Raw genomic sequence first — 12,587 nt, forward strand, 5'->3', positions numbered from 1 at the left:
CATCTAAGTCATCAAGTTTAGTGCACAAATAAAGTGACTCTTTAAACTAACTAAAAATCATTACTTTTCAATGTTCATTGAATACGTCTGAAACTGGTTAAAACTTGGAGAGCCTAAGCAAAATTTCTGAAAACTGCACTGTGTAAATCAGGGTTACTTTCAGGCAATTAACCACTGTGTAGGTATTTCAAAATTATCTTTAAAATCCCTTTTCAAATATTGGGAAATAAAACAATTTAATATTAAGACTAATAAACATCAAATTTCTGCAACTGTCCAAATATTAAAGTTTTCTTTAGTGATGACATTTTCTACTTTGTATTTATTTGTATTTATTTTTAAGCAACTTCCACTGTGCTATTACAATTGGTGACTATTCAAGCAATTTACTATAATAATTAGTTAGGACCAAAAAACAGATTTTTAAGTAGTTCTGTTAAAATAAAAAGTGTGATCTGATTATGTAACCAATAGACACGTATTCTTCTGTATTTGGAATGGGTCTAGAACATTCAGGGCACTACCACAACTTAAATGATAAGCAAGAGTTGTGTGAAAAGTTTGTCATGAATAGTAGATAAGTCCAGATTTTCCCTTTTCCTCAAAAGGTGTTAAAAACACCTTAAATCTACACTGTTAAAGAGAAAAAACATGCTGTATATTCACATAGCTAGAAGTGACAGCTATTTCCTTATCCTTCTATATTATAAAGTGAAATATAAAGTGAAAAGAAGCAGCCAAATGAGACATATATGGCATTAGCATAATACTTTGCTTTAAAATCTAATTCACCTTTTAAAGTTTTAATGATAAAAGTGAATACATCACTGTTTATCAATCGGGCATTTTTTTTTTAAACTCATCTTTGCTCTAAACACCTCCTGACTAAAAAAATAATAACGAAGCAATGGAGCAATTACTAAGTACTGCCAACATAAAGAGAAGGAAACATTAATTCTTTCATGTGTAACTGTTAAAGTCTGTATAAAAATGCAAGAACAGCCATACTGGGTCAGACCAAAAGTCCAATATCCTGTCTTCCAACAGTGGCCAATGCCAGGTGCCCCAGAGGGAATGAACAGAACAGGTAACCATCAAGTGATCCATTCACTGTTGCTCATTCTCAGCTTCTGGCAAACAGAGGCTAGGGACACCATCCCTGCCCATCCTGGCAAATAGCCACTGATGGACCTATCTTCCATGAATTTATCTAGTTTTTTTAACCCTGTTATTGTCTTGGCCTTCACAACATCCTCTGGCAAAGAGTTCCACATGTTGACTGTGCACTGTGTTTTTTGTATGTAAGACTTTATACTATTTGTGAAATTTCTTTGCATCCAAATTCTCTGCTTGATAGTACTGAGCTGTGAAATGAAGCCTTAGGTAATTCTTGTTGCAAGAGACAATGAATAGTTTCACTGAAACTATTCATTCTGTCAGCCAGTTACAGTGACTTTCTATTATATAGAAAGCAAAACAGAAAACAAAAAGATATCACAACCTGAATAATAAGACAGACAAGTGCATTATGACATGCAAACAGAAGTTTCTTATTTATCTTGATGCATGTTGACTTTGCTAACACTTTCCCCCCTCCAAACACCCAAACACCCACTGGAAATTGTTCATACTTGTATTAAGGATGTGGAATCTTCATAAAAAAACAAAACAAAAAAACAGCCAAACCTGACTATATTTAAAAAATATACAAGGAAGATAGCACAGAATTTTTATTATATAAGATATATTATATTATAAAAATCTGTGTTTTCTTTGTACATTTTTAATATGGTATTTACATCAATAGTAATGCAGTAGGAGGCAGGGGCTGGGTCTCTCTCTGTATTCAAGAAGTACCTAGCACATTTTGGGTACTACCACAGTCTAAATACAGAAAGCCAGAGAAGCACTATTTCCATTACACTGCTGCCTGAGACACGGCTTCACAGAAATAACAGGCTTCTCTGCATGCTGGGAGATGCTGCAAGGTTAGGGAGGGGCAGTGAGTCTGATCTAGAGCACTAGGAGTTTGTCTACACAGCAATTGGGAGGTGTAATTTCCAGTGTGGGAAGACATACACATGCTAGCTCTGCTCAAGTCAGCACCTAAAAAGAGTGTGATTGTGGTGGCCTGGGCGGTACCTGCCCCAATACGTACTCTGGGGTTGGGTGGGACTGTACTCAGGCAGCTAGCCCAAGCCACCACCCATGACACTGCAGCCACACTGCTATTTTTAGGCGCAGCTTGAGCAGAGCTAGCATGTGTATGTCTTCCCACACTGGAAATTACACCTCCGGCACATCAGTCTGACTCAAAACCTCATTCCCAGGCAAAGTGAGGGTCAGTGGTTCAGTACTGCCAACACCACAGTCAAAAATCATGAACATTCCAACAGCAGCTCTGACTGGCTGCTCTTCCACAGGAGATGGGGAAATCAGAGGGGGACCTTCCTTGCACAGGGCTCAGTCATATAGGGACTGGAATGTCTCGAGTCATTGTGAGACTGACTCCAGCAGGGGCCAAAATCACGTAACTCACAATGAAAGAGTTGAGAACACTGATGGTTTGTGGCTGCCAGGCATCACAAACTCTCTGAAACTCCATGCCCTGGCAGAACAAGGATAGGATGTTTGTGGCAACAAGGTATATCTCCCTCTACGAGGCTCCTGAAATGCTGCCTAGAACACTTACTTTGTCTTGTAGATTGCAGGGCTTCCTTACCACTGTTGTGGTGGCAGAGGGAGCCTGGTAGAGCGGTGCTCTACTAGGGAGATCAGAGGGTTAAACTCTGGCTGCTGCAGTGACTCAGCTCAGGAGAGGAAGAGGGGAGCTACAAGCTGAAATAAAGTCAATATTGAACAACAGCAACAACTTGTGAAACAAAGTGGTGAGAAGCAACTGAACTTAAGTTGTGCCAGAATACTCAGAAATGCCATACCAGCGGTTCTTTAAGAAGCCAAGGTAGCATATCAGTACATCTGATGGTGGCAGGCAAGGCTCCTTTTCCACCCTGGCTGCAGAGAATCGTCCAAGTTGGGAAGTGCCAGGCACTGGCAGAGTGTGCTCAGTGGCAGGTCAGTGAAGAGAGAGCTGGGGAAACTGCAGCCAGAAACTGCAGAGGAACATGGAGGCAGGAGCCACCAGGAGCTAAGGGCATAGCTAGAGCCAGGATGTTAGGAGCTAGGTAATGGGCTCACCTGAATAGTATAGAACTCCATGGGCAGCAGGAGATGGACACAGGTAGGGGGGAGGCAGGGATGGGATGGAATCTAAGGGGAGTGACCTCTCCTGGTCCTCCCCCACCTCTCCCAGCGCCCTATCTTCCTCTCAGCTCCTCCCATGATCCCCTGTTCCCTTCTGCTTCCTCCTGAGGCAGTCTACTGCCCTGCATTCTGACACTTTTTTTAAAAGGAATCCAGCACTGCTGAACTGCCATCTTGTTCCACCACTAGAGGCAGAATTTCTGGTGGACTGAGCTGAAGGGCAGGTCTCAGTCCTGAATCCTCTAGCAATAATACTGGACCATCTCCAAATTCCACAAGTGAGAGGCATCACCTATGTGTTATGAATGAGGAGAGAAGCTGTGAATCAGAAAAACTCTTGATTTGATCTTCAATGTGCACATTTCCGGTACATTTATTCAACTTTAAACCTTTTGAAAACCTTATATTAAAAACAAAAATGCCAAATTTAGACATTGAGAACACATAAAAATGCTTTTATCTATTCAAAAGGATATATTCTCACCAGTTATCTGATGAATTTAGGGCCTGATGAAAAGACCAATGGAGTTAATTGAAAGTCTCCCATTGACTTCAGTGTGCCTAAGATCAGGACTTGGGGACTAAATCTTCCCCTTCCCATCTACGGGACACATAAGACCCAATAGGCAGAAAAACTGATGTGGTTTCACCGCATGGAGTGGGGAGCCCAGACAGTGGATCACTATGTAGGGGGTGAAGCATGCTTGTGGGGGCCCACCCATAGATGCCGGAACTAGGGGTGCTGGCGGTGCTGCCGTAGCCTCTGGTATGAAGTAGTAACAACAACCCAAAGCCATGGTTTCCATTTTCAGCACTATAAAAATTGTTGCAGCACCACTGGGCCCATCTTCCCAAACATGAAGATGGCTTTGGAACCTGTAGGACAGGGGCTATGGATCTACATCAGTGTGGATCCACTTACTAAATCCTCAAAATTTGGGAGGGAGCAAAGTGATTACCAAACCCTAAGGTTTTGGCTGCTGCTCCATAGTCTGGGGAATTTGATTTGTTTCTCTTCCACCTCCCCGTGCTACCCACATGAGAAAGGTAACTGTGATTAGTCATGTGTTATAGTTTTCATTGAGTGAGCATAACTTACGATCAGAAAAAGGGTTTAGAGAAATCACAAGTTCATCTTTACAGAAACTTTCATGCAGGTCTTCATCTAACCCACTCAAGTTACTCAGAGTCTTCCTCTTGACATTAATGGCAACTGTAGTGGGTCATTTATCATCACAGGAATTGAAGGAGAAGTTAGTGCAAACAAGGAAACGTCTAGTTAGGTGTGTCTTTCCCATAGAAAGAGCTCTAGAAAGATAATCTCTTTTCATAAATATTTTTGCTATTTTTCCAAACTAGAAAACACGTATATTCTCCTCAACGTTTAACAGAGCTGAAAGCTGAGACACAATCGTTTTAAAATTAGCAGACAATACAAAGAGAAAAGCAAAGAAAAAATATCTGCTGATGATTTAAAGATAGAAAAGAAAGGAAAAATATAAAATAGTACTGTACCAGGCAGATTGTTAGAGTTGGCAGTTAAATAGATACACAGTAGGAGACAGCAGCTTCAGCATTCCCCAACAGTAAACAGCAACAACACTAGACATCTGCTTAATCATATAGTAAATAAAGTGAAAATGCAATACCTGTTCAAAGCTTCAATGATATTCACTGTCAGAGCAATTTCATATAATAGCATACTCTGATTTAGCTTGCCTTGTTCTATCCATCGGTTTCTGAAGGATACTCAGTAGTAGTATAATATGTGATTCTGCAACAAATTGAGCCTGACTGCTCCCATGTATGTAACTCTGCAAAATGAGAGTAAGAAACAAAAATAAATCATCATCATTAAGGCTGTGAAAAATGTTGAAAATGACATGATTTAGTATGTGTGAGAATTAAAATTAAACCTGTCTTGCAAAACAATGCATAAATAGTGTAGTGCCCGCAGAAGATATATACTTCTAAAGTTACATTTTTTACAAACCATTGTTAAAAGCAAACCATCTGAAAAGCACAGCTAAAGCCCAGGTCCACCATATATAAAAACTGCTATACGTGATTGGCCACCCGTGAATCAGAAATCCCACATATTTTGAAATTTAATTTACAAGCTTCATCCACCTGAGCGATTCCAAGTTCTTCATCCCATTGCAATTTAAATGATGGGAGGGATGAGTAATAGATAGCTCTTAGCAACTACTAACACTGACCAACAAAAGTGTGTGTGTGTCCATCTTCTTTGAAGATCACTTGTTGACTGGGGAGGGGCTGGGTTCAGGGATATGTCTAAACATGGCTTTAACAGATATTCAAATGTCAAGTGAAAAAACAGGAGGCTTGAGAAAGGAAGCTGAACTTTGCCAAAACGTTAACAGACTATCACACAGCCACCATTTCATAGGCTACAAAATTCACAGAATCTGCAACCCACTGGAGACGCTGCCACTTCTATACCTCCTTATCACAAGATATTTTAGTTTGCCACATGACTAACCTCATGTACACAGCCATCTGCACTCACTTCTCAGAAGCACTAAATGCCGCACATCCCTTCAGTTAAAGTAGGTCTCCCAATACCATCTTTCCTGAAAACAATGTGTCCTCATACTCCTTAGCTTATACAAAAGAATTTTACTGAACCACTGAAAAAAAAATCTACATCCTTCCCCAGTCTCAGAGTGGGCATCATATTTAGCATCTACTCTCATATTTGGAGGGTGTAAAGGGGGGAGAATCATCCTTGCTGAGAAAGGCAACTTGCACTTGTTCTCTCAAGGCACAACAACTGAATAACATTGACATGTACTCCAATGTGGTCATGATATTCTCCCTTTGTATTTGGCTTATTTACTTTAGTTCCCCCCACCGCAAAGGAAAAAGAAAAAAATAAACTTACAATAAATAAAATAAGATATATATTAGATATGGAAAGACATTTTAAAGAGCAAATATACTCAAAATTTGATGTTTTTGATATATAGTCCAATAATGACTTGAAAATATCCTATTTTGTGGACTTGTTTTTAAACAAAGTGACTCACTGAAAATTGAAAGTATGTTTTCAATACAAAACTAGCTATTGTTGAAGGATAGCGAATAACCACACTAACTGAAAAAAAAAAGTGCTATAGCCAGACAGTGAAATCAGCTTGTCATATTACTTTTTTGAAATAATTATATACTCATCAAAAGTCAAACATGCATTTTTAAAGCACCAAGGTAAAATCCTGGCCCCACTGAAGCCAATGGCAAGATGCCAAGGGGAGCCAATATTACCCCTCATATTTTATAATTTTTACTTTAAAAAAAATCTGTATGTAGACTATCGATTTTAGGGCCCAAAATGATTTCAAACTCGAAAGAAAAATAAAAGATGCTGCTGCTTCAAGCCACAAAAAATGCCTTTATTCAAACTGACTAAATTTTGGCTGATGTTGTTATGATAAAATGCATAGCTCATAAGATATCATAAAATAATTTTTACTCAGTGGATGGCTACCTGCTATTCTTTAAAAGTCATTATATATGTTCAAATACTCAATTTCGCTTTAGTTTGGTTAAGAAGTTCATATTTATCAGTGATTTCCCCCCACCCAAGTAAAAACCATGTTTTTCAAACAAGAGAAAATGATTGATCTTAGAAGATTGGACTTTATGATTTTACAGTAAGGCATGATACAAGCCAATCTATATTCTGTAGGTTTTTGACAAGCCAGCCAAGAAACTCTAACTAGCCCAAGATAGAGGAATGTCAAAGAAGAGAAGGCAATACTCACATTTTTCAGTTAACTTGAGAATAGTTAATTATTCAGTTGAATTAAATTAAATTGATTCTGAAACCACCATTATTTGCTCTGCTGTGTTAAATAGCATAAAAGGGACATTTGTGTTGCTCTTCACATTACTACTTACATATGAGGCTGACTATAATTACAGATCCATGCTAACAGTTATTCCTGCTCAGCTATCCAATGATAGCAGTGGCCTAACTAACCTATAGTCCACATGACTGTATGCAGCCATGGGAACAAATGGAGACCAATTTGATCCCAGCTCTCTCTTCACATGGGAAACCAAACACTGTCCCCAGGCACCTTCCAATAACAAAAGGGAAAACTAAAATTTCAAGTTTTCTTGAAAAATGGAGGAGAAAAGTAAGGTCTTCTTTGTGTATATGTATAAATCTCTCAGTTGTGACATTTGGTATTTTACAAACTTAGCAGACAAAAATATGCTGGAACTAGGGGTGCTAATTCCTAATTCAAAAAGAAAATATCTGCAGTGGATTTTGATCCACACAATTATGGTCCCGTTCCTGCAAACAAACACTTAAGCACGTTTCATGACAGGGGACTGGACTGACCTCACTGTCCGTTCCAGTCGTATGATTCTAGTGTGCCTTTATTCACCTGAGCACTCTCATCTCATTCAGTGGGATGTCTCCTGTGTTTTAAGCATTAGGGGCCTAAACATGCACAATAAATGGTGAATGTCTACTACTTCTCATTACAATTTTAGTAGAGTGTAGTAGACTAAGACTTCATTATGTTTACAAAATATACCATAGTATATTTACTAATACAGTATTAACTGTTTGTATCAAATCATTCAATCTAAACTACATTTCTCACAAATTAATATTTTTGGTTTCTTACACATAATAAAATCATTTTTACATACCCTAAGTTTCACACACACACACACACACACACACACACACACACACACACACACACACACAAAAGAAAAAAGAAAGAGGGAGAGTCCAGCTGCACTTTTTATGTATAGAAATGTACATGTACCCTACTTTGGCCCATCTCCAGGGTGAGCTAAATTGCAAGGAAAAAGAAACAGTGGGGATTCAAGGAACCAATCTTCAAGAGAGAGTGTTGTTAAACAATGGTGATGATGCTGACTTGTTATCACATGAATACAAAGAAAACAAATCTCTTCTGTACATGTAAAATACTTGATATCAGAAGGGGTCAGTTTTACTGATATACTTTTAATTGTCCTTATTCCATTAAAGCAATTAAAATTGATTTTAACAAGTATGAATAACATGAAATGATCTTATCTTATGGAAGCAATCTGGCAGCTCATTTTTATCCTAAATAATACACTGCACTACTGACTTTTCCTCTTTCTGTATAAATATTGTAGCAATTTAAACCACAATACCATTTTATAGACTAAGATCTTCAGTATCTTTCCATATTTGTATTGTATGTTGCTGATACCCTATGATCACAACCATTGTTTTGTCATGTTTAATTTGTTAATTGTAGCACTATATTTATTCTACCACTGGAAGATAATTTAAATAAAAGAAAAAAATATTATTCTCAAAGCTTACTGTTAATTTCCTACCAATGTGTCCTCTTATTTCATGTACACGAGGCTCTCTTCACATTTTACTGCACAATAGACAAAGCTATCTAATTTTTTTTCTTACTTAATATTATTACACGACCTTACAATCTACTTATTGATGGGTTAGCACAGTCAGCCAGAGCCTTAGGAATAATGGTGCAGGCATGAGCTCAATAAACAACAGAACTACATCTGTTTATTATTGCAATAGGGTAGAGAGGCAGCTCCCTGGCTGCTGCTGGTTACTGTTACCAAACAGCTATGCTCTCTTCGCAAGCAGGAAGCATACCCCCACCCTGATCTTCTCTATTGAGTTGCTTCCTAAAGCAAGGTTCCTTTCCCTCCATGTGGGAGAAGCCACAGTCTTTAGGGCTGTCTGTGGGAGCCAGTTAGGGTGACCAGATAGCAAGTGTGAAAAATCGGGACAGGGGTGGGGGGTAATAGGAGCCCATATAAAAATAAGCCCCAAATATCGGGACTGTCCCTATAAAATAGGGACATCTGGTCACCCTAGAGCCAGTACAGTAAATATGTTACAAAGTACTGCTCAAATTACATTGTGTGGTTTCTGGTATCAGCAGGAAATATTAATTACAATTCTTCAGTATATTCAGTCAATGACATGGGTTTATTTTACATGTAAATATCTAGACCTCCAACCTGCAAATTAACATTCATTTTTGTTAAGTGCCAACAAACAGATCTGGTGCTACAAAAGACTGAACACTGAGTTCCAAGCTCTGAAAATTTAGAGCCCGATTTTCCATTTTCTTACACCGGGTGTAGTCATTTACACTTGGCAAACTGAGTGTAAAATTCTACTATTCTGATATAATAGATGGTTTGAGTCCTTGACATTTACATCAATTTTGCACAGATGTGCAGACTACTTACAAGGACAAAGCAGTGAAGAATCAGTTTCTTACAATCTAAACATAACAGATGAGATGCTGAAATGCTTATACTGTAGCAGCAAATACCTAGAATTTTGTAGGGTTTTTTAAACCTGAACTTTAAAGAAAAACCTGAAAGGGTCTAGATAATTTAGGTCCAGTGTCCCTGAGAAACTACCTCCTCTCCAAATGATATAGCAGTGGTAGAGATCAGTTGACGCATTGGAGCTGCTTGCCCAGTGATATAATTGGGAGAGTGCTAGGGGGAAGTGCATTTTGAATTAGCTGCCCTTGGTTTTGGAACTGCCTTCCAACACTGGGTTATTAAGTCCCAAATGTGGTGACCTTTAGGGCATGCTGGAATATTTGCATGTTATGACAGGTTTTCCTGGGGGAGGAGGAATGATTATGGATGGGAGGGAGGTAATGAGACAAGCCATGCTGCTTGTTGGGAAGGATTCAGAGCTCTGATTTTTAAAATATGTTTATGTATTTTGTTAGAGTTTGTTGTTTACCGTATGTAATATGCCTAGAACACAAAATACATACAAATGACTTAATGAAATAAAACAAACAAACAAGTAAAATACTGGTGCTTAGATACCAAAGTGATAAGTGACTTAAAAACACCTGAAATGTATATTTGAGTTTATTACATCATCATAGATACAAAGTATTAACTATTTAATTTTAAATAAAGAAAGATTATATGTCTGCAATAAACTCTACATATCAGGGCTTGATTAGTGATGGTCACAGAAGCAAGTATAATTACATATTGAGACTACAAATTCTTCTTACCCATCTTGGCAGTCCTTTGGCCATGGGGGGTGAGGGGGGGCAGGGAGTTTTATTTTTAAACAAAGAGGCAACAATACCACAACTTCCACTTTTTAAAAAATCCATTAATAGAAGACAAACCACTAGAACTGGGCTTTGCAACAACCCCCCCCCACACACACATAAATGGTGTAATATTTTAGAAAATGCTATCTGAGATATTCCATACTAGAATAATATTTCAGAATATATATGTATGCACATACTCGAACAGTGTGAATCTCAAAATTCCCCCAACTACTAGCTAAAATTTGAAGTCATATGATTCAGAATGATATTCTGACATTCTCATGTGTAGCATTCTATAATATACACCTTTACCTCGATATAACGTGACCCGATATAACACACATTCGGATATAACACGGTAAAGCAGTGCTCCGGGAGGCACTCCAGTGGATCAAAGCAAGTTCAATATAACGCGGTTTCACCTATAATGCGGTAAGATTTTTTGGCTCCCGAGGACAGTGTTATATCGAGGTAGAGGTGTATCATGCAGATCTCTAACAGATTAATTTAGTTGTTAGTATATTTCTGCGTTCTGAACTTTTAGACCAACAAGAAATGCATTGTAACACAAAATAGACTTGCAAGGTTTGGGCTTTGGGTGGGGGAGAGGGATTGTCACTGTGTGAAAACCCACATGTTAACTCCAATTATTACAACACAGATTAGCCCACCCATTAAAGTAAACAGACAGACAAGAGCACATCACACCAATGCTTCACTTATTCAGTTGGATTCCTATTCCTTCTAGATCTGCTTCAACATACTGGTCCTAATCTTTAAAGCCCTCATTGGGTTAAGGCCTAGCTAGCTGTTTCATACACACCCAATCAAGACAGCTGAAATCCACAGCTGCAGTGATACCTAGTGGTCAGAATCCAGGCTGACTGTTACGTATCCTATGACTAGGGCAGAACCCTTTTTGCTGAGGGCGCAAGAGTAGGGGATTGTAAGCGTTAGTTCAGAATGAACCTGAGCATAATCTCTTTTCCACTGCATTCTTATCTCTTTGTGCAAGCTCTCCTGAGGGTTGTAGAGGAATAGGACATCTTTTCTCAGAGTCACATTTAGAAACAAACAAACAAACATTAGGAAAAGCATTCTGACCAATAAGGGGCGAAATAATTTGTTACTGTGTGGAAACACTGTATGATTCTGAAATGTTTGTATTCAGTGCTCAGATACTACTTTAATTGGCATAGAAATGCCTAGAAAGATATTAGAGGCTAGATGAAATCCTGCTTGAACTTGTTGTTTTGTTTTTTGTAGAAAGAACAGATTCTGGCTGCAATGGAAAGAAGAAGAAAACAGAAGACAAAAAATAGTAAGGAGAGTGGAGTGGATATAATTGTAGGTGAGGAAGATTAAAAAGGGAAGCATGAGTTTGCAATGGAAATGACCAGTTTGATTTTGGCTTTCAGGCAGTCCATATATGTTGGGGAAATGAATATTGTTTTAAAATAGCTATAATTGTTAGTCTTCTGATAGTCAAACTTAATGTGTCCTAAGGGGGGAGGAGTCTATTAAAAAGCCAGTCCAGATGCTAAAGCAACAGATATCCTTGTATGTAATTTTGAAGTATATGTGGATAAGCTTTTATATTCACTGTGACTCTACAAATTTCTCTAGAAAGATAATACTGATATTATCAATAAAAGGTGATCAGGTTACATTTGTATGGGTAAAGTGGGATAATAAAATCAATACAAGTCACAAGAATGTCTAAGGTCAGGTGGGAAAGACCCAAGCTTGGTATATTTGTAGTGATTGTTAATTGTTTCATCAAGAACAGAACAGAACATGGCATCACATGAATTGGCCAGGAAACCAAATTGTATATTCTATAAATGTAATATTTATATTATTCTACAAATTATTATATAAATTATTATATAATGAATGCCTCAAGATGGAATGTTTCCAATTCATGCAAACAGATACTCAAAATACATAGGTACTGATATCTGGGTACAGTTTCATCAAATCATACTGTATCTTAGATGTTATATTTAATATGGGCAGCAAGGAAACACGATACAAAAGAAGAGTATGTTTCAACATGTGTATACACTTTCAGAGTATGAAAAAGTTGAGAGGGTAATCTCAGTCTGAACTATGGAGGGGTAACAATTTCACAGCTATTGCATGTGAAGCAATGGTGGTGGATACACAGTAATTTTAAAGGCCTAAAAATTGTACTTT

General features: G+C 38.1%; 1 protein-coding gene across 5 annotated transcripts in view; it reads right to left on the reverse strand.

The window, feature by feature from the left end:
• TUSC3 (tumor suppressor candidate 3) overlaps positions 1 to 12,587 on the reverse strand; it is a 290,536-nt gene that overhangs the window by 49,939 nt on the left and 228,010 nt on the right. For all 5 annotated transcript variants that reach the window (XM_005282085.4, XM_008168476.3, XM_065596814.1 and 2 more), the window contains one exon: positions 5,015 to 5,078. In XM_005282085.4, the coding sequence (XP_005282142.2) occupies positions 5,015 to 5,078 (64 nt within the window). The remainder of the gene's footprint in view (positions 1 to 5,014; positions 5,079 to 12,587) is intronic.

This window comes from Chrysemys picta, chromosome 5, assembly GCF_011386835.1.
Source record: "Chrysemys picta bellii isolate R12L10 chromosome 5, ASM1138683v2, whole genome shotgun sequence".
Lineage (NCBI taxonomy): Eukaryota > Metazoa > Chordata > Testudines > Emydidae > Chrysemys > Chrysemys picta.